The 22,868-nt window shown below is 48.7% G+C and overlaps 1 protein-coding gene across 2 annotated transcripts in view; it reads left to right on the top strand.

The window, feature by feature from the left end:
- The first annotated feature begins 465 nt into the window (after positions 1–465).
- Positions 466–22,868, top strand: part of LOC110505942 (papilin) — a 71,977-nt gene continuing 49,574 nt past the window's right edge. The window contains exons 1-3 of one of the 2 annotated variants that reach the window (XM_036962902.2): positions 466–1,191; positions 11,263–11,325; positions 14,665–14,768. In XM_036962902.2, the coding sequence (XP_036818797.2) occupies positions 11,269–11,325; positions 14,665–14,768 (161 nt within the window). In that variant the 5' untranslated portion in view covers positions 466–1,191; positions 11,263–11,268. The remainder of the gene's footprint in view (positions 1,192–11,262; positions 11,326–14,664; positions 14,769–22,868) is intronic. The other variant, XM_036962903.2, reaches the window with a different exon arrangement.

Here is a 22,868-nt window from a genome sequence, read left to right as displayed (position 1 = left end):
AGTATACTGGAGCTACCTGCCTAGTATACTGGAGCTACCTGCTGAGTATACTGGAGCTACCTGCCTAGTATACTGGAGCTACCTGCCTAGTATACTGGAGCTTACCCACAGGGCTACAGGTAGCCTCCTAGCCTGGTCCAAGACCTGTTTGTGCTGTCTTTCCAACTCCTATTTGTCAATGGCCACCAAACATAACGCCCGTAGGAGTTGACATTGGGCAAGACAGCACAAACACAAATGTATATTAGTAATTGTAACACCCTGGTAATAAGGGTGATATGACACATAACCTGACACTGCTATTTATATATTTTTATTTATTTAACTAGGCAAGTCAGTTAATAACAAATTCTTATTTATAATGACAGCCTACTGGGGAACAGTGGGTTAACTGCCTTGTTCAGGGGCAGAATAACATATTATTTTATTTTGTCAGCTCGGGGTTTCCATCCAACATTTTTTTTTGGTGACTAGTCCAACGCTCTAACCACTAGGCTACCCTGCCGCCCCATGCTAGACTCATTGTAATGCTATAACCACTGGCATGTAAAAACGAAAATAACAAATTAAAAGTTAATCCTGAATATTCATTCTGAGAAGAAGGGTATTTAAATCTTCAAACTTTCATTAACAGTTCTTTTTTACAATCTGAAATTATAGCCTCAAAAATAAAGTCTCGATTTGAGTTCTGCACATAGTAACCACCACCACGAAGATAAGGCAAGATGCGGTTAGCCTGAGTGACGCTGACAGAGGAGGTTTTTTAACACCGACTGGACCATAGTTGCTGGAAGTAAGGGTACTGCAGCACCCCACCCCCCACGAACGAAAAGAAAAACGTTTCCTCCCCCACAAAAGTAGTGGACTGAGCCTTTAAAAATAGGCGTCTGTAGCGCGGGTAACTCTCCTCTTTGAAGAAAACAATTTGCAGCACCCACAAACTACTTCCAGTGGCTATGGACTCGACTGTTTCTCCTGGTTTCAATATACTGTTATTAAAAAGAGAAAGTAGAAGTGTCTAGTAGCTAGAGAACCTGTTCAGAACAGGGGTTGTCTTACAACGACATAGACAGGGCTCTATACTCCAGAACTAAAACCCTCCCCTGTACACCGGAGGCACCACAACACCAGCGCAGCGAAAATACACAAGGTGTTTTTGGACAGTTCAAGGGACGCAGAAACGCTCAACAGGTAAATTCGACCAAACTTTTATTACGATTTTGAGGCATATTGTAAGAAACAATTATTGGGTAGTTTCTGGAAAACCAAGACTTTTCCAAGAGTTGTTTTTCACATTTGTAACCTACTACTGGGCTATTTATTTCCGAGTTTACAAATGAACTAACGTTAGCAGAACTCACCGATGATAAACCGAGGCTACCTATAGTTTTTTTTTCTAGCAAATAGTTTCCCCCACAGGGTTTTGGCTATCTCCACCCTGCTGCAGGACTCTTAATAACAGCAGCATGCACAGACTGGCAGTGTGGACAGCATCACTTTTTTTTTCACTCCAAAGAAAATTCCCTGTTTTCTATATTATTCTATGTAATACTTAGTGTTCAGGATGTACACACAAAAAAACACTTAACTGTACTTGCTTTATCCTGTTATCACAACACTGATTAAATAAGGTATTCACAATATGCATTACTTTTTTGATGGACCATTCCTTCAGTGTGTGTACAGTATGTATGCGTGCGCGTGCATGTGTGTATTCGACGCGCGCGCGCACGTGTGTGTGTGTGTGTGTGTGAAGTGTGTTTTTACATCTATGTGTCTTTGCTACTGCGGGCAAGGAATGGGTCTGGTCTGAGAGTACAGAGTTCGTGCAGCTCAGTCCATTGATGGTGTTACGCTTCGATCACAACCGACAGTGTTGTTGCATTGTAGTACACCAGAATTACATTCATTTCACATGAAGCTGCGTTTGCCTTGCAGCATTGCGTTGCGGAGGCAGGTTGCAGTGCGTTCGGTGTGGCGCATACTTTGGATTTATCGACAGTATGCGTAAACGGCTTGACAGAAATGGTAGCAGGAGGTGAATGTTGAACTGTTGTTGCACACATATCCAGATGATGCTGCGTGCTATTTTACGCAATGATGCTGTCGGGAGTGTTCGAAGCGTTAGTGAGAGTTGAATCCTTGCCCTAACAGGTTGAGCACAATAGGTTCATAGAGACGCTGACACCAATAACAAGCTTCAAGTGAGTGCAATTATGGGTAGTCAGATCAGTCCCGAGCAGTGTCCGCTATGTTGCCCCTGACTCGGCCCCTCACTGCCTCCCAGACGTCTTGGCAGCATCAAATCAAATCAAGCTTTATTTAGACAGCTCATTTCAGACATGGAATGCAACGCAATGTGCTTTACAGGAAAAAAAACCGAGAAAAAACGATACAAATAAATGCTGAAATATTTACTACTGTAAGGACAGACGCTGGTAAACGAGAGGCAAGTACAGGGAGTGAACATTTGAATACATATTGGAAGTAAAACAGAACAAGGACAGCGTCTGGACAGGGGAAACATAACGACATTAATGCAGACACGGGGAAGAAACTGAGGAAGTGACAGATAGAGGGGATGCAATCAATGAAGTAAAATAGTCCAGGTGAGTCCCGTGAATCGCTGATGCGCGTAACCTTGGTGACAGGTGTGTGTGTGTGTAATGATGGACCGTCGAGCGCCAGATAGGGGGAGCGGGGGCAGGCGTGACTACACAACAAACATAAGATGAAAACACAAGAATGACTAACTGAAAAACGAAAAAGCACCCTGAGGAAAAGCAAAGCTAAGAAGATGGTTCTGCCCCCCAGCCTCCCGCTCTGCCCCCCACAGCCTCTCCGCTCTGCCCCCCCCAGCCTCCCCAGTCTGCCCCCCCCAGCCTCCCCGCTCTGCCCCTCCCCCATCCTCCCCGTTCTGCCCCCCCCAGCCTCCCGCTCTGCTCCACTCTACCCCTCTAGCCCAATCACATGGAGTGTCCACCCACCAACCATCCAGCGGCCTGACCTGGGCTAAATGTGTTTGTAGAGTGTGTTGGCGTCCGGTAGGCTACGCGTTATGTTATGTTTGGTGGCCAATGACAATAGGAGTTGGAAAGTCAGCACAAACAGGTCTTGGACCAGGCTAGGACCTGTAGCCCTCTGGGTAAGCTCCAGTATACTAGGCTGGTAGCTCCAGTATACTAGGCAGGTAGCTCCAGTATACGAGGCTAATAGCTCCAGAATACTAGGCTGGTAGCTCCAGTATACTAGGCTGGTAGCTCCAGTATACTAGGCTGGTAGCTCCAGTATACTAGGCTGGTAGCTCCAGTATACTAGGCTGGTAGCTCCAGTATACTAGGCAGGTAGCTCCAGTATACTAGGCTGGTAGCTCCAGTATACTAGGCTGGTAGCTCCAGTATACTAGGCTGGTAGCTCCAGTATACTAGGCTGGTAGCTCCAGTATACTAGGCAGGTAGCTCCAGTATACTAGGCTGGTAGCTCCAGTATACTAGGCAGGTAGCTCCAGTATACTAGGCAGGTAGCTCCAGTATACTAGGCTAGTAGCTCCAGAATACTAGGCTGGTAGCTCCAGTATACTAGGCTGGTAGCTCCAGTATACTAGGCTGGTAGCTCCAGTATACTAGGCAGGTAGCTCCAGTATAATAGGCTGGTAGCTCCAGTATACTAGGCACGTAGCTCCAGAATACTAGGCTGGCTAGGCTAGCCTCAGGGGGTAGAGAGGGTCTACTGGGTCCAGCAGGCTAGGCTAGCCTCAGGGGGTTTAGAGGGTCTACTGGGTCCTGCAGGCTAGGCTAGCCTCAGGGGGTAGAGAGGGTCTACTGGGTCAGTCAGGCTAGGCTCAGGGGGTAGAGGGGGTCTACTGGGTCAGTCAGGCTAGCCTCAGGGGGTAGAGAAGGTCTATTGGGTCCATCAGGCTAGCCTCAGGGGGTAGAGAGGGTCTACTGGGTCAGTCAGGCTAGGCTCAGGGGGTGAGAGTGTCTACTGGGTCCAGCAGGCTAGGCACAGGGGGTAGAGAGGGTCTACTGGGTCAGTCAGGCTAGCCTCAGGGGGTAGAGAGGGTCTACTGGGTCAGTCAGGCTAGGCTCAGGGGGTAGAGAGGGTCTACTGGGTCAGTCAGGCTAGCCTCAGGGGGTGAGAGTGTCTATTGGGTCCATCAGGCTAGCCTCAGGGGGTAGAGAGGGTCTACTGGGTCAGTCAGGCTAGGCTCAGGGGGTAGAGAGGGTCTACTGGGTCAGTCAGGCTAGTCTCAGGGGGTAGAGAGGGTCCACTGGGTCAGTCAGGCTAGCCTCAGGGGGTAGAGATAGTCTACTGGGTCAGTCAGGCTAGGCTCAGGGGGTGAGAGTGTCTACTGGGTCCAGCAGGATATGCCATATTTCCTGCTTCCCTGATAACATAGCAGCCAAGGAAAACAAACAACAGGCTGTCCAGCTGATCACCACACAGAACATTACAGCGTAGCGACAATATTTCATCTCAATAAAGTCTAGAGAGAGCGAGAAAGGCCAGGTTGCTGTGCACTCTTCTGCTGTACAGATGGTTCTGGTTCCAATGCTGACTATTCTGTTTATTTACAGAAAGGGAAAGTCCAAAGTGATGCCCTGAAATGGTTTGGTTTCCCAACACAAACTCTCTCTCAGTCATTACAGATATAGATGGGCTGGTGGTGCCTTCTCTCTTGAGATTGGCTAGCTGGTTGGAGGTTAGGTAGGTTGGCTGGCTGGTTGTTAGGTAGGTTGGCTGGTTGTTAGGTAGGTTGGCTGGTTGTTAGGTAGGTTGGCTGGCTGGTTGTTAGGTAGGTTGTCTGGCTGGTTGTTAGGTAGGTTGTCTGGCTGGTTGTTAGGTAGGTTGGCTGGCTGGTTGTTAGGTAGGTTGGCTGGCTGGTTGTTAGGTAGGTTGGCTGGTTGATTGATTCGTTGGTTGGTTGAAGGTTGGTTGGCTGGTTGATTCGTTGGTTGGAAGTTGGTTGTAGGTTTGTTGGTTGGTTGGTTGGTTGGCTGGTTGATTTGTTGGTTGGAAGTTGGTTGAAGGTTGGTTGGCTGGTTGGTTGGCTGGTTGATTGGCTGGTTGATTCGCTGGTTGGTTGGTTGGTTGGCTGGTTGATTGTCTGGTTGATTCGTTGGTTGGTTGGAGGTTGGTTCGTTGGTTGGTTGGCTGGCTGGTTGATTGGCTGGTTGATTCGTTGGTTGGTTGGTTGGCTGGTTGATTGGCTGGTTGATTCGTTGGTTGGTTGGCTGGCTGGGAGGTATGTAGGTTGGTTGGTTGGTTGATTCGTTGGTTGGAGGTTGGTTGGCTGGTTGATTGGCTGGTTGATTGGCTGGTTGATTCTTTGGTTGGTTGGAGGTTGGTTGGTTGGTTGGTTGGCTAGCTGGTTGATTGGCTGGTTGATTCGTTGGTTGGAGGTTGGTTGGTTGGTTGGCTAGCTGGCTGGCCATAGCCGACCAAAACTTCCAACGTAAATGCCAGAACTGTAGCTCCCACACTGCTCCGTTTAGCATCACTGCTAACATTGTGAAAAACAAAAACAAAAAATATGGATACAGGGTATACGGTCTACAGACTGTAACAGACTATAAGCGGCTGTGACACTTGTCGGATGTGGCAGGGCTTGACAATTATTACGGACTACAAAGGGAAAACATGATGCGAGCCTACCAGACGAGCTAAATGCCTTTTATGCTCGCTTCGAGGCAAGCAACACTGAAGCATGCACGAGAGCACCAGCTGTTCTGGTGATAAACACTCTCTGTAGCCAATGTGAGCAAGACCTTTAAACAGGTCAACATTCAAAAAGCCGCGGGCCAGACGGATTACCAGGACGTGTACTCAAAGCATGCGCTGATACACTAGCAAGTGTCTTCACTGACATTTTCAGTCTCTCCCTGATTGAGTCTATAATACCTACATGTTTCAAGCAGACCACCATAGTCCCTGTGCCCAAGGAAACCTGCTTAAATGAGCACTCACGTTGATAGCTATGAAGTGCTTTGAAAGACTGGTCATGGCTCACATCAACAGCATCCTCCCGGATACCCTAGACTCACTCTAATTCGCATACCGCCCCAACAGATCCACAGATGACGTAATCTCAATTGCACTCCACACTGCCCTTTCCCATTTGGACAAAAAGAACACCTACTATTTAAGAATGCTGTTCATTGGCTATAGCTCAGCATTCAACACCATAGTGCCCTCAAAGCTCATCACTTAGCTAAATTCCCTGGGACTAAAAACCTCCATCTGGAAATGGATCCTGGACTTCCTGACGGGCCGCCCCCAGGTGGTGAGGGTAGGCAACAACACATCAGCCACGCTGATCCTCAACACTGGGGCCCCTCAGGGGTGTGTACTTAGTCCCCTCCTGTACTCCCTGTTCACCCATGACTGCGTGGCCAAACACGACTCCAACACCATCATTACATTTGCTGACGACACAACAGTGTTAGACCTGATCCCCAACAGTGATGAGACAGCCTATAGGGAGGAGGTCAGAGACCTGGCAGTGTGGTGCCAGGACAACAACCTCTCCCTCAATGTGAGCAAGACAAAGGAGCTGATCGTGGACTACAGGAATAGGAGGGCCGAACAGGCCCCCATTAACACGAAGACAGTCGTGAAGAAGGCACGACAAAACCTATTCCCCCTCAGGAGACTGAAAAGATTTGGCATGGGTCCCCAGATCCTCAAAGTTCTACAGCTGCACCATCGAGAGCATCCTGACCGGTTGCATCACCGCCTGGTATGGCAACTGCTCGGCCTCTGATCGTAAGTCACTACAGAGGGTAGTGCGTACGACCCAGTACATCAGTGGGGCCAAGCTTCCTGCAATCCAGGACCTATATAATAGGCGGTATCAGAGGAAAGCCCATAAAATTGTCAGAGACTCCCGTCACCGAAGTCATTAACTTCTCTGCTACCGCACGGAAAGCGGTACCGGGCGCCATGTCTAGGACAAAAAGGCTCCTTAACAGCTTCTACCCCCAAGCCATAAGACTGCTGAACAATTAATCAAATGGCCACCGGACTACGACACTGCTGCTACTCGCTGTTTACTATCAATGCATAGTCACCTCACCCCTACCTACATGTACAAATGACCTCTAACCTGTAACCCCGCACACTGACTCGGTACCGGTTCCCCCTGTATATAGCCTCCACATTGACTTGGTACCGGTTCCCCCTGTATATAGCCTCCAGATTGACTCTGTACCGGTACCCCCTATATATAGCCTCCACATTGACTCTGTACCGGTACCTCCACACTGACTCTGTACCGTAACACCCTGTATATAGCCTCCACATTGACTCTGTACCGGTACCCCCTATATATAGCCTCCACATTGACTCTGTTCCGGTATCCCCTGTATATAGCTTCCACACTGACTCTGTACCGGTACCCCCTGTATATAGCCTCCACACTGACTCTGTACCGGTACCCCCTGTATATAGCCTCCACACTGACTCTGTACCGGTACCCCCTGTATATAGCCTCCACACTGACTCTGTACCGGTACCCCCTGTATATAGCCTCCACATTGACTCTGTACCGGTACCCCCTGTATATAGCCTCCACACTGACTCTGTACTGGTACCCCCTGTATATAGCCTCCACACTGACTCTGTACTGGTACCCTCTGTATATAGCCTCCACATTGACTCTGTACCGGTACCCGCTGTATATAGCCTCCACATTGACTCTGTACTGGTACCCCCTGTATATAGCCTCCACATTGACTCTGTACTGGTACCCCCTGTATATAACCTCCACATTGACTCTGTACCGGTACCCCCTGTATATAGCCTCCACATTGACTCTGTACTGGTACCCCCTGTATATAGCCTCCACATTGACTCTGTACAGGTACCCCCTGTATATAGCCTCCACACTGACTCTGTACCGGTACTACCTGTATATAGCCTCCACATTGACTCTGTACCGTAATACCCTGTATATAGCCTCCACATTGACTCTGTACCGTAATACCCTGTATATAGCCTCCACATTGACTCTGTACCGGTACCCCCTGTATATAACCTCCACATTGACTCTGTACCGTAATACCCTGTATATAGCCTCCACATTGACTCTGTACCGGTACCCCCTGTATATAGCCTCCACATTGACTCTGTATCGGTACCCCCTGTATATAGCCTCCACATTGACTCTGTAATGGTACCCCCTGTATATAGTCTCCACATTGACTCTGTACTGGTACCACCTGTATATAGCCTCCACATTGACTCTGTACTGGTACCACCTGTATATAGCCTCCACATTGACTCTGTACTGGTACCCCCTGTATATAGCCTCCACATTGACTCTGTACCGTAATACCCTGTATATAGCCTCCACATTGACTCTGTAATGGTACCCCCTGTATATAGCCTCCACATTGACTCTGTACCGGTACCCCCTGTATATAGCCTCCACATTGACTCTGTAATGGTACCCCCTGTATATAGCCTCCACATTGACTCTGTACCGGTACCCCCTGTATATAGCCTCCACATTGACTCTGTACCGGTACCCCCTGTATATAGCCTCCACATTGACTCTGTACCGGTACCCCCTGTATAAAGCCTCCACATTGACTCTGTACCGTAATACCCTGTATATAGCCTCCACATTGACTCTGTACCGGTACCCCCTGTATATAGCCTCCACATTGACTCTGTAATGGTACCCCCTGTATATAGCCTCCACATTGACTCTGTACCGGTACCCCCTGTATATAGCCTCCACATTGACTCTGTACCGGTACCCCCTGTATATAGCCTCCACATTGACTCTGTACCGGTACCCCCTGTATAAAGCCTCCACATTGACTCTGTACCGTAATACCCTGTATATAGCCTCCACATTGACTCTGTACCGGTACCCCCTGTATATAGCCTCCACATTGACTCTGTACTGGTACCCCCTGTATATAACCTCCACATTGACTCTGTACTGGTACCCCCTGTATATAGCCTCCACATTGACTCTGTACCGTAATACCCTGTATATAACCTCCACATTGACTCTGTACCGTAATACCCTGTATATAGCCTCCACATTGACTCTGTACCGGTACCCCCTGTATATAACCTCCACATTGACTCTGTACCGTAATACCCTGTATATAGCCTCCACATTGACTCTGTACCGGTACCCCCTGTATATAGCCTCCACATTGACTCTGTTTCGGTACCCCCTGTATATAGCCTCCACATTGACTCTGTAATGGTACCCCCTGTATATAGTCTCCACATTGACTCTGTACTGGTACCACCTGTATATAGCCTCCACATTGACTCTGTACTGGTACCACCTGTATATAGCCTCCACATTGACTCTGTACTGGTACCCCCTGTATATAGCCTCCACATTGACTCTGTACCGTAATACCCTGTATATAGCCTCCACATTGACTCTGTAATGGTACCCCCTGTATATAGCCTCCACATTGACTCTGTACCGGTACCCCCTGTATATAGCCTCCACATTGACTCTGTAATGGTACCCCCTGTATATAGCCTCCACATTGACTCTGTACCGGTACCCCCTGTATATAGCCTCCACATTGACTCTGTACCGGTACCCCCTGTATATAGCCTCCACATTGACTCTGTACCGGTACCCCCTGTATAAAGCCTCCACATTGACTCTGTACCGTAATACCCTGTATATAGCCTCCACATTGACTCTGTACCGGTACCCCCTGTATATAGCCTCCACATTGACTCTGTACTGGTACCCCCTGTATATAACCTCCACATTGACTCTGTACTGGTACCCCCTGTATATAGCCTCCACATTGACTCTGTACCGTAATACCCTGTATATAACCTCCACATTGACTCTGTACCGTAATACCCTGTATATAACCTCCACATTGACTCTGTACCGTAATACCCTGTATATAGCCTCCACATTGACTCTGTACCGTAATACCCTGTATATAGTCTCCACATTGACTCTGTACCGTAATACCCTGTATATAACCTCCACATTGACTCTGTACCGTAATACCCTGTATATAACCTCATTATTGTGTTACTTTTTATTATTTTTTACTTTAGTTTATTTGGTAAATATTTGAACTCTTCTTGAACTGCTGGTTAAGGGCTTGTAAATAAGCGTTTCACGGTAAGGTCTACAGACTAGATGGTCTACAGACTAGAAGGTCTACAGACTAGAAGGTCTACAGACTAGATGGTCTACAGACTAGAAGGTCTACAGACTAGAAGGTCTACTGACTAGAAGGTCTACTGACTAGAAGGTCTACAGACTAGAAGGTCTACAGACTAGAAGGTCTACAGACTAGAAGGTCTACTGACTAGAAGGTCTACTGACTAGAAGGTCTACAGACTAGAAAGTCTACAGACTAGAAGGTCTACTGAGTAGAAGGTCTACAGACTAGAAGATCTACAGACTAGAAGATCTACTGAGTAGAAGGTCTACTGACTAGAAGGTCTACATACTAGAAGGTCTACAGACTAGAAGGTCTACTGAGTAGTAGGTCTACTGAGTAGTAGGTCTACAGACTAGAAGGTCTACACACTAGATGGTCTACAGACTAGAAGGTCTACAGACTAGAAGGTCTACAGACTAGAAGGTCTACAGACTAGAAGGTCTACTGACTAGAAGGTCTACTGACTAGAAGGTCTACAGACTAGAACGTCTACAGACTAGAAGGTCTACAGACTAGAAGGTCTACTGACTAGAAGGTCTACTGACTAGAAGGTCTACAGACTAGAAAGTCTACAGACTAGAAGGTCTACTGAGTAGAAGGTCTACAGACTAGAAGATCTACAGACTAGAAGATCTACTGAGTAGAAGGTCTACAGACTAGAAGGTCTACAGACTAGAAGGTCTACAGACTAGATGGTCTACTGAGTAGTAGGTCTACTGAGTAGTAGGTCTACAGACTAGAAGGTCTACACACTAGATGGTCTACAGACTAGAAGGTCTACAGACTAGAAGGTCTACTGAGTAGAAGGTCTACTGAGTAGAAGGTCTACAGACTAGAAGGTCTACACACTAGATGGTCTACAGACTAGATGGTCTACAGACTAGAACGTCTACAGACTAGGTCTACACACTAGAATGTCTACAGACTAGAAGGTCTACTGAGTAGAAAGAAGGTCTACTGACCAGAAGGTCTACTGACCAGAAGGTCTACAGACTAGAAGGTCTTCAGACTAGACGGTCTACAGGTCATTAGAATAACGACAGTATAACTTTATACGACTAACGTGTTGTCCTTTCATCTCCATCAGTGAAAGATGAAGATGCTGTGGTATCTGTCTGCTCTGCAGCTGTTCCTGGCTCCAGCTCTCCTGGTAAGCAGACGTAATGTTCATCTGAATAGTATTGTATAATATTGTTATTATATTCTGTGAATACATATAGTCAGGTACAGGGGTCACATCTAACCTATATGTTACAGTAAGGTGTTATATACGATCATACAGGGGTCACATCTAACCTATATGTTACAGTAAGGTGTTATATACGATCATACAGGGGTCACATCTAACCTATATGTTACAGTAAGGTGTTATATACGATCATACAGGGGTCACATCTAAACTAGTTACTGTTAGGTGTTATATATGATCATACAGAGGTCACATACAGCACCCCCTGTCCTTTGGATTGATCCAGTGCCTTCAGAAGGTAGGGTCAAAACCGAGAGGACTAGAAAAAGGAGAACGGGGAAAACACGCTGGTTGACTTGACTAAACATACAAGACAAACTGGCACAGAGACAGGAAACACAGGGATAAATACACTGGCACAGAGAGACAGGAAACACAGGGATAAATACACTGGTACAGAGAGACAGGAAACACAGGGATAAATACACTGGTACAGAGAGACAGGGATAAATACACTGGCACAGAGAGACAGGAAACACAGGGATAAATACACTGGTACAGAGAGACAGGAAACACAGGGATAAATACACTGGTACAGAGAGACAGGAAACACAGGGATAAATACACTGGTACAGAGAGACAGGGATAAATACACTGGCACAGAGAGACAGGAAACACAGGGATAAATACACTGGTACAGAGAGACAGGAAACACAGGGATAAATACACTGGCACAGAGAGATAGGAAACACAGGGATAAATACACTGGTACAGAGAGACAGGAAACACAGGGATAAATACACTGGTACAGAGAGACAGGAAACACAGGGATAAATACACTGGAACAGAGAGACAGGAAACACAGGGATAAATACACTGGTACAGAGAGACAGGAAACACAGGGATAAATACACTGGTAGAGAGAGACAGGAAACACAGGGATAAATACACTGGTACAGAGAGACAGGAAACACAAGGATAAATACACTGGAACAGAGAGACAGGAAACACAGGGATAAATACACTGGAACAGAGAGACAGGAAATACAGGGATAAATACACTGGTACAGAGAGACAGGAAACACAGGGATAAATACACTGGCACAGAGAGACAGGAAACACAGGGATAAATGCACTGGTACAGAGAGACAGGAAACACAGGGATAAATGCACTGGTACAGAGAGACAGGAAACACAGGGATAAATACACTGGTACAGAGAGACAGGAAACACAGGGATAAATACACTGGCACGGAGAGACAGGAAACACAGGGATAAATACACTGGCACGGAGAGACAGGAAACACAGGGATGAATACACTGGCACAGAGAGACAGGAAACACAGGGATAAATACACTGGTAGATGACAGGATAGTGGTGAGCTAGATGACAGGATAGTGGTGACAGGATTGTAGTGAGGTGGATGACAGGATAGTAGTTAGGTAGATGACAGGATAGTCATGAGGTAGATGTTAGGATAGTGGTGACAGGATAGTAGTGAGGTAGGTGACAGGATGGTGGTGAGGTAGATGACAGGATGGTGGTGAGCTATATGACAGGATAGTGGTGACAGGATATTGGTGAGGTTGATGACAGGATAGTCGTGAGGTAGATGACCGGATAGTGGTGAGGTAGATGACAGGATAGTGATGAGGTAGATGACAGGATAGTGATGAGGTAGATGACTGGATAGTGATGAGGTAGATGACTGGATAGTGGTGACAGGATAGTGGTGAGGTAGATGACAGGATAGTGGTGAGGTAGATGACTGGATAGTGATGAGGTAGATGACTGGATAGTGGTGACAGGATAGTGGTGAGGTAGATGACAGGATAGTGGTGAGGTAGATGACAGGATAGTGGTGAGGTAGATTACAGGATAGTGGTAACAGGATAGTAGTGAGGTAGATGACCGGATAGTGGTGAGGTAGATGACAGGATGGTGGTGAGGTAGATGACAGGATAGTGATGAGCTAGATGACTGGATAGTGGTGACAGGATAGTGGTGAGGTAGATGACAGGATAGTGGTGATGTAGATGACAGGATAGTGGTGAGGTAGATGACAGGATAGTGGTGAGCTAGATGACAGGATAGTGGTGAGGTAGATGACAGGATAGTAGTGAGGTAGATGACAGGTTAGTGGTGAGGTAGATGACAGGATAGTGGTGAGCTAGATGACAGGATAGTGGTGAGGTAGATGACAGGATAGTGGTGAGGTAGATGACAGGATAGTGGTGAGGTAGATGACAGGATAGTGGTGAGGTAGATGACAGGATAGTAGTGAGGTAGATGACAGGATAGTTGTGAGGTAGATGACAGGATAGTAGTGAGGTAGATGACAGGATAGTGGTGAGGTAGATGACAGGATAGTAGTGTAGGCCCTGGTCTAAAGTATCGTGTTCCTATAAAGCCCTGTGGGCCCTGGTCTAAAGTATATTGTTCCTATAAAGCCCTGTTGTCCCTGGTCTAAAGTATCGTGTTCCTATAAAGCCCTGTGGGCCCTGGTCTAAAGTATTGTGTTCCTATAAAGCCCTGTTGTCCCTGGTCTAAAGTATCGTGTTCCTATAAAGCCCTGTTGTCCCTGGTCTAAAGTATCGTGTTCCTATAAAGCCCTCTTGTCCCTGGTCTAAAGTATAGTGTTCCTATAAAGCCCTGTTGTCCCTGGTCTAAAGTATCTTGTTCCTATAAAGCCCTGTGGGCCCCGGTCTAAAGTATCTTGTTCCTATAAAGCCCTGTTGTCCCTGGTCTAAAGTATCTTGTTCCTATAAAGCCCTGTGGGTCCTGGTCTAAAGTATCGTGTTCCTATAAAGCCCTCTTGTCCCTGGTCTAAAGTATAGTGTTCCTATAAAGCCCTGTTGTCCCTAGTCTAAAGTATCGTGTTCCTATAAAGCCCTGTGGGCCCCGGTCTAAAGTATCTTGTTCCTATAAAGCCCTGTTGTCCCTGGTCTAAAGTATATTGTTCCTATAAAGCCCTGTGGGTCCTGGTCTAAAGTATCATGTTCCTATAAAGCCCTGTGGGCCCTGGTCTAAAGTATCGTGTTCCTATAAAGCCCTGTTGTCCCTGGTCTAAAGTATCTTGTTCCTATAAAGCCCTGTGGGCCCTGGTCTAAAGTATCATGTTCCTATAAAGCCCTGTGGGCCCTGGTCTAAAGTATTGTGTTCCTATAAAGCCCTGTGGGCCCTGGTCCAAAGTATCGTGTTCCTATAAAGCCCTGTATAGGCCCTGGTTGTAGTGCACACAATAGGGAATAGGGTGCCATTTGGGACAGAGACCATAATGTGTTGTTGTGTATGTCCAGCTGCCCAATGGGGACTACTGGGAGGAATGGAGTCCCTATGGAGAATGTAGTCGGAGCTGTGGGAGTGGGGTTACCATGAGAACCAGGAGATGTGTCAGCCAGAGGTAAGAGAGTGATGTTGTTCTTTGTTGTTATTTCTTTCTTTCCTGTTTCTCTGTCCACTCTAGGCTACCCCTGTGTCTCTCTGTCCACTCTAGGCTACCTCTGTGTCTCTCTGTCCACTCTAGGCTACCCCTGTGTCTCTCTGTCCTCTCTAGGCTACCCCTGTGTTTCTCTCTCTGTCCTCTCTAAGCTACCCCTCTGTTTCTCTGTCCTCTCTAGGCTACCCCTGTGTCTCTCTGTCCACTCTAGGCTACCCCTGTGTCTCTCTGTCCACTCTAGGCTACCCCTGTGTCTCTCTGTCCACTCTAGGCTACCCCTGTGTTTCTCTGTCCTCTCTAGGCTACCCCTGTGTTTCTCTCTCTGTCCACTCTAGGCTACCCCTGTGTTTCTCTCTCTGTCCTCTCTAGGCTACCCCTGTGTTTCTCTGTCGACTCTAGGCTACCCCTGTGTCTCTCTGTCTACTCTAGGCTACCCCTGTGTCTCTCTGTCCACTCTAGGCTACCCCTGTGTTTCTCTGTCCACTCTAGGCTGTCCTATGTTTTACAAGGTCAAATCAAATCATATGTTATTGGTCACATACACATGGTTAGCAGATGTTAATGCGAGTGTAGCAAAATGCTTGTGCTTCTAGTTCCGACAGTGCAGTAATAACCAACAAGTAATCTAACAATTCCCCAACAACTACCTAATACACACAAATCTAAAGAGATGGAATAAGAATATGTACATATAAATATATGGATGAGCGATGGCCAAGCGGCATAGGCAAGGTGCAATTTACGGTATAAAATACAGTATATACATGTGATATGAGTAATGTACGATATGTAAACATTATTTGAAGTGGCATTATTTAAAGTGGCATTGTTTAAAGTGACTAGTGATCCATTTATTAGTGTCCAGTGATTGGGTCTCAATGTAGGCAGCAACCTCTCTGAGTTAGTGACGGCTGTTTAGCAGTCTGATGGCCTTGAGAAAGAAGCTGTTTTTCAATCTCTCGGTCTGAGTTTTGCACCTGTACTGACCTCGCCTTCTGGATGGTAGCGGGATGAACAGGCAGTGGCTCGGGTGGTTGTTGTCCTTGATGATCTTTTTGGCCTTCCTGTGACATCAGGTGCTGTATGCGTCATGGAGGGCAGGTAGTTTGCCCCCGGTGATGCGTTGTGCAGACCGCACCGCCCTCTGGAGAGCCTGGCAGTTGAGGGCGGTACAGTTGCTGTACCAGGCTGTGACACTGCCCGACAGGATGCTCTTGATTGTGCATCTGTAAAAGTTTGTCAGGGTTTTGGGTGACAAGCCAAGTTTCTTCAGCTTCCTGAGGTTGCAGAGGTGCTGTTGCCACACTGTCTCAGTTTGTCTGTGATGTGTACACCCAGAAACTTAAAACGTTCCACCTTCTCCACTGCGGTCCCTTCGATGTGGATAGGGGGGTGCTCACGCTGCTGATTCCTGAAGTCCCCGATCATCTCCTTTGTTTTGTTTACGATGAGTGAGAGGTTGTTTTCCTGACACCACACCTCCTCCCTGTAGGCTGTCTTGTCGTTGTTGGTGGTCAGGCCCACTACTGTTGTGTCGTCTGCAAACTTGATGATTGAGTTGGAGGCGTGCATGGCCAAACAGTCGCGGGTGAACACATAGTACAGGAGAGGGCTGAGCACGCACCCTTGTGGGGCCACCAGTGTTGAGGGTCAGCAAAGTGGAGATGTTGTTTCCTACCTTCACCACCTGGGGGCGGCCCATCAGAAAGTCCAGGACCCAGTTTCACAGGGCGGGGTTGAGACCCAGGGCCTCCAGCTTGTTGATGAGCTTGGAGGGTACTATGGTGTTGAATGCAGAGTCAATGAACAGCATTCTTACATACAGTGGGGCAAAAACGTATTTAGTCAGCCACCAATTGTGCAAGTTCTCCCACTTAAAAAGATGAGCGAGGCCTGTAATTTTCATCATAGGAAATCCAGAAAATCACATTGTAGGATTTTTAATGAATTTATTTGCAAATTATGGTGGAAAATAAGTATTTGGTCACCTACAAACAAGCAAGATTTCTGGCTCTCACAGACCTGTAACTTCTTCTTTAAGAGGCTCCTCTGTCCTCCACTCGTTACCTGTATTAATGGCACCTGTTTGAACTTGTTATCAGTATCAAAGACACCTGTCCACAACCTCAAGTATTTGTAAAAATTATTTTATACTTTTTTGCCCCGCTGTAAGTGTTATTTTTGTCCAGATGTGCAGTGTGATGGTGATTGCGTCATCTGTGGACCTTTTGGGGCAGTATGCAAACTGAAGTGGGTCTAGGGTGGCCGGTAAGGCGGAGGTGATATGATCAAAGCACCTCATGATGACAGAAGTAAGTGCTACGGGGCGATAGTCATTTAGTTCAGTTATCTTTGTTTTCTTGGGTACGGGACAAATGGTAGCCGTCTTGAAGCAAGTGGGGACAACAGACTGGGATAGGGAGAGAGATTGAATATGTCCGTAAACACACCAGCCAGTTGGTCTGCGCATGCTCTGAGGACACAGCTAGGGATGCCGTCTGGGTCAGCAGCCTTCCGGGGGTTAACACGTTTAAATGTCTTACTCACGTCAGCCACGGAGAAGGAGAGGAGGGGGGCCGTAGTTATTGTTAGCGTGACGATGGCACTGTATTATCATCAAAACGTGCAAAGAAGGTGTTTAGTTTGTCTGGAAGCGTGACTTCGGTGTCTGTGATGTGGCTGTTTTTGTTTTTGTAGTCCGTTATTTCCTGTATACCCTGCCACATACGTCTCGTGTCCACCTTGTCCCTGTACTGACATTTCCCTTGTTTGATTGCCTTGCGGAGGGAATAACTACACTGTTTATATTCAGCCATATTCCCAGTCTTTCCATGGTTAAATGCGGTGGATCGCATATTCAGTGTTGTGCGAATGCCGCCACCCATCCACGGTTTCTGGTTAGGGTAGGTTTTAAAAGTCTCAGTGGGTACAACATCTCCAATGCACTTCTTTATAAACACACTCACCGAGTCAGCGTATAGGTCAATGTTGTTCTCTGAGGCTGACCGGAACATATTCCAGTCTGCGTCATCAAAAACAATCTTGAAGCGTGGATTCCAATTGGTCAGACCAGCTTTGAATGGTTCTCGTCACTGGTACATCCTGTTTGAGTTTCTGCCCTTAAGACGGAATGAGCAAGATGGCGTCATGGTCGGATTTGCTGAAGGGAGGGCGTGGGAGGGCTTTGTATGCGTCGCAGAAGTTAGAGTTGCAGTGATCGAGAGTATTAGCCCTGCGAGTCGTGCAATCAATATGCTGATAGAATTTAGGTAGCCTTGTTCTCAAATTTGCTTTGTTAAAATCCCCAGCTACAATAAATGCAGCCTCAGGATATATGGTTTCCAGTTTAGAGTCCAGTGAAGTTCCTTGAGGGCCGTCTTGGTGTTCGCTTGAGGGGGAATGTACACATCTGTGACTATAACTGACGAGAATTATCTTGGTAGGAAAAATGGCCGACATTTGATTGTAAGGAATTCTAGATATGGTGAGCATGAGGACTTGAATTGCTGTATGTTGTTATGATTACACAATGAGTTGTTAATCATGAAGCATACACCCCCACCCTTCCTCTTCCCAGTGAGGTGTTTATCTCTGTCAGCGCCATGAATGGAGAAGCCCTGTGGCTGAACCGATTTCGACAAAAAAATCCAGAGAGAGCCATGTGAAACAGAGAATATTACAATCTCTGATGTCTCTCTGGAAGGCAACCCTTGGCTCTAATTTCGTCTACCTTGTTCTCAAGAGACGGGACATTGGCAAGTAGTATACTTGGGAGCGATGTGCACGTCTACGGAGCCTGACCAGAAGGCCACTTCCTCTGCCCCTTCTGCGGCGCCGTTGTTTTGGGTCGGCTACTCGGATTAGATCATTTTTCCTGGGTGGTGGTTCGAACAGAGGATCCGCTTTGGGAAAGTCGTATTCCTTATCGTAATGTTGGTCAGTTGACATCACTCTTATATCCAATAGTTCTTCCCGGCTCTATGTAATAAGACTTAGGATTTACTGGGGTAACAATGTAAGAAATAATACATTAAAAAAACAAAATACTGCAGTTTCCTAAGAACGCGAAGCAAGGCGACCATCTCTGTCGGTGCCATATTTGATTGTAGGGAGTGGCAGTTTAACTTTGAATAGGATTTCTATCTTTAAGTTGGGTGTTGCCTTCTACACCCTCAGCGTGCTGTGAAGCCAACAGAAGATGAAAAGGGAACTTATTACTGTGTTACAGCAACACTCGTTGTGAACCAATTATACAGCGTCTTTCCTTCTTGACAGGTTTTACTAGCAGTGGCTTAGTGTTTGTTCTTGACAGATTTAGCTAGCGGTGGTTGAGTGTGTGTTCTTGTGCGTGTGTTGAAAGGAATCTATATTTGTGGCTTGTTGTGCTGGAGGTTGATTATGCAGGAAAGAGAGGAGCAAGGAGAGAGGGGAGGGATAGAGCTAAGCTAAGCGCTTTGTCCATAAATCATATAGTTGGAATCCAGCCTGCTTGTTCCCTCTTGCACCTGATAATATTATGAAGAGAGGAAAGTAAAGTACATGTCTCCCCATGTACAGCCGGATGATCGTGTAGTCTCCCATTCTAACTGGATGAGGAGGTACAGACTCAAGGAGTCTTACATGACATGTCATCCCCCTGGGGTCACTACACCCCAAATCCTTCCTAAGGAGTTTGGTTGTAAATGAGTGTCTTTGACTTTGTTCTTCATAGTTCATCCCCCTTTCCCAGCAGTGATCTATACTGCCCAGCAGACACAGACAAATCAGATATTTATGCTGCTATCGCAAATCGCCACAAACGTTAGTCAGCAGCAACTTTTTCAGTACGATTTAGTGATGGCAGCTTGAGGTTGGTATGGTAAAGGAACAGGCTCAAAGCTGTTCCTTTGTGGGCACTGGGCTGAAGGCTGGGTCTGTGGGCACTGGGCCGAAGGCTGGGTCTGTGGGCACTGGGCTGAAGGCTGGGTCTGTGGGCACTAGGCACTGGGCCGAAGGCTGGATCTGTGGGCACTAGGCTGAAGGCTGGGTCTGAGGGCACTGGGCCGAAGGCTGGGTCGGTGGGCACTGGACCGATGGGCTGAAGGCTGTGTCTGCGGGCACTGGGGTGAAGGCTGGGTCTGCGGGCAATGGGCTGAAGCCTGGGCCTGCGGGCACTGGGCTGAAGGCTGGGTTTTAGGGCACTGGGCTGAATGCTGGGTCTGTGGGCACTGGGCTGAAGGCTGGGTCTGCGGGCACTGGGCTGAAGGCTGTGTCTTAGGGCACTGGGCTGAAGGCTGGATCTGCGGGCACTGGGCCGAAGGCTGTGTCTGCGGGCACTGGGCTGAAGGCTGGGTCTTAGGGCACTGGGCTGAAGGCTGGGTCTGCGGGCACTTGGCTGAAGGCTGGGTCTTAGGGCACTGGGCTGAAGGCTGGGTCTGCGGGCACTTGGCTGAAGGCTGGATCTGCGGGCACTGGGCTGAAGGCTGGGTCTGCGGGCACTGGGCTGAAGGCTGGGTCTGCGGGCACTGGGCTGAAGGCTGGGTCTTAGGGCACTGGGCTGAAGGCTGGATCTGCGGGCACTGGGCTGAAGGCTGTGTCTTAGGGCACTGGGTTGAAGGCTGGGTCTTAGGGCACTGGGCTGAAGGCTGGGTCTGCGGGCACTGGGCTGAAGGCTGGATCTGCGGGCACTGGGCTGAAGGCTGGATCTGCGGGCACTGGGCTGAAGGCTGGGTCTTAGGGCACTGGGCTGAAGGCTGGGTCTGCGGGCACTGGGCTGAAGGCTGGGTCTGCGGGCACTGGGCTGAAGGCTGGATCTGCGGGCACTAGGCTGAAGGCTGGGTCTGTGGGCACTGGGCTGAAGGCTGGGTCTGCTTAGATCTCAGTTAGGAGGAATTTATTCAAACAGAAATGGCTTCCTAGACGTGCTGAAGCACAGCTACACTGATGTCATTGGTTATTTTCATTTCACATTTTGGAAAATAAATTAGACAAATATCTTGACAGCGGAGTCAAATCCATTTAATTTACTGTCAGTTGAAGGGACATGGATATAGAAGTATGTGATTTGGCACATGAGACAGAGAGAGAGCTTTGTATCACTGTACAGGGAAAAGTATATTGTACCTTTATCTCCATCCACGCCCTAGCACCCATGGCTACCATTAAATACTCTCTGCCTGTTGAATCATTAATGCTGTCACTGTTAGTCTAACACGCCCAAATGCTGCTCTACCCCGTTACACGCCAGACAGTCAGTTAGCCAGCCAGCCAGCCAGTCAGTTAGCCAGCCAGACAGTCAATTAGCCAGCCAGACAGTCAGTTAGCCAGCCAGACAGTCATTTAGCCAGCCAGACAGTCAGTTGGCGAATTAGCCAGCCAGACAGTCAGGTAGCCAGCCAAACAGTCAGTTAGCCAGCCAGACAGTCAGTTAGCCAGCCAGACAGTCAGTTGGCCAGCCAGACAGTCAGTTAGCCAGCCAGACAGTCAGGTAAACAGTCAGTTAGCCAATTAGCCAGCCAGACAGTCAGTTTGCCAGCCATCCAGCCAGACAGTCAATTAGCCAGCCAGACAGTCAGTTGGCCAGCCAGACAGTCAGTTAGCCAGCCAGACAGTCAGTTGGCGAATTAGCCAGCCAGACAGTCAGTTAGCCAGCCAAACAGTCAGTTAGCCAGCCAGACAGTCAGTTAGCCAGCCAGACAGTCAGTTGGCCAGCCAGACAGTCAGTTAGCCAGCCAGACAGTCAGGTAAACAGCCAGACAGTCAGTTAGCCAATTAGCCAGCCAGACAGTTAGCCAGCCAGACAGTCAGACAGTCAGTTAGTTAGCCAGCCAGACAGTCAGTTCAATAACAGTTGGCTGAACAGAAATAAGACAAATGTCTTGACAGTAGTTACCTGCCTCCCCCAACTGGTACACCCAGTCCAGCCTCCATGCTACCTGCCTCCACCCAGCTGGTACAACCAGTCCAGCCTCCGTGCTACCTGCCTCCCCCAGCTGGTGCACCCAGCCTCCATGCTACCTGCCTCCACCCAGCTGGTACACCCAGTCCAGCCTCCATGCTACCTGCCTCCATCCAGCTGGTACACCCAGCCTCCATGCTACCTGCCTCCACCCAGCTGGTACACCCAGCCTCCATGCTACCTGCCTCCACCCAGCTGGTACACCCAGCCTCCGTGCTACCTGCCTCCCCCAACTGGTACACCCAGTTCAGCCTCCGTGCTACCTGCCTCCCCCAACTGGTACACCCAGTCCAGCCTCCGTGCTACCTGCCTCCCCCCAGCTGGTACACCCAGCCTCTGTGCTACCTGCCTCCCCCAGCTGGTGCACCCAGCCTCCATGCTACCTGCCTCCCCCAACTGGTGCACCCAGCCTCTGTGCTACCTGCCTCCCTCCAGCTGGTACACCCAGCCTCCATGCTACCTGCCTCCCCCAGCTGGTACACCCAGCCTCCATGCTACCTGCCTCCCCCCAACTGGTGCACCCAGCCTCCGTGCTACCTGCCTCCCCCAACTGGTACACCCAGTCCAGCCTCCGTGCTACCTGCCTCCCCCAACTGGTACACCCAGTCCAGCCTCCGTGCTACCTGCCTCCCCCCAGCTGGTACACCCAGCCTCTGTGCTACCTGCCTCCCCCAGCTGGTACACCCAGCCTCCATGCTACCTGCCTCCCCCCAACTGGTGCACCCAGCCTCCATGCTACCTGCCTCCACCCAGCTGGTACACCCAGTCCAGCCTCCATGCTACCTGCCTCCACCCAGCTGGTACACCCAGCCTCCATGCTACCTGCCTCCCCCCAGCTGGCACACCCAGTCCAACCTCCGTGCTACCTGCCTCCCCCCAGCTGGTGCACCCAGCCTCCGTGCTACCTGCCTCCCCCAACTGGTACACCCAGTCCAGCCTCCGTGCTACCTGCCTCCCCCAACTGGTACACCCAGTCCAGCCTCCGTGCTACCTGCCTCCCCCCAGCTGGTACACCCAGCCTCTGTGCTACCTGCCTCCCCCAGCTGGTGCACCCAGCCTCCATGCTACCTGCCTCCCCCAACTGGTGCACCCAGCCTCCGTGCTACCTGCCTCCCTCCAGCTGGTAC

Source organism: Oncorhynchus mykiss, chromosome 25, assembly GCF_057628025.1.
Source record: "Oncorhynchus mykiss isolate SJ-2025 chromosome 25, ASM5762802v1, whole genome shotgun sequence".
NCBI classification, from domain to species: domain Eukaryota; kingdom Metazoa; phylum Chordata; class Actinopteri; order Salmoniformes; family Salmonidae; genus Oncorhynchus; species Oncorhynchus mykiss.
Note: the sequence above shows the minus strand (reverse complement) of the source record. Positions and strands in the feature narration are given on the sequence as shown.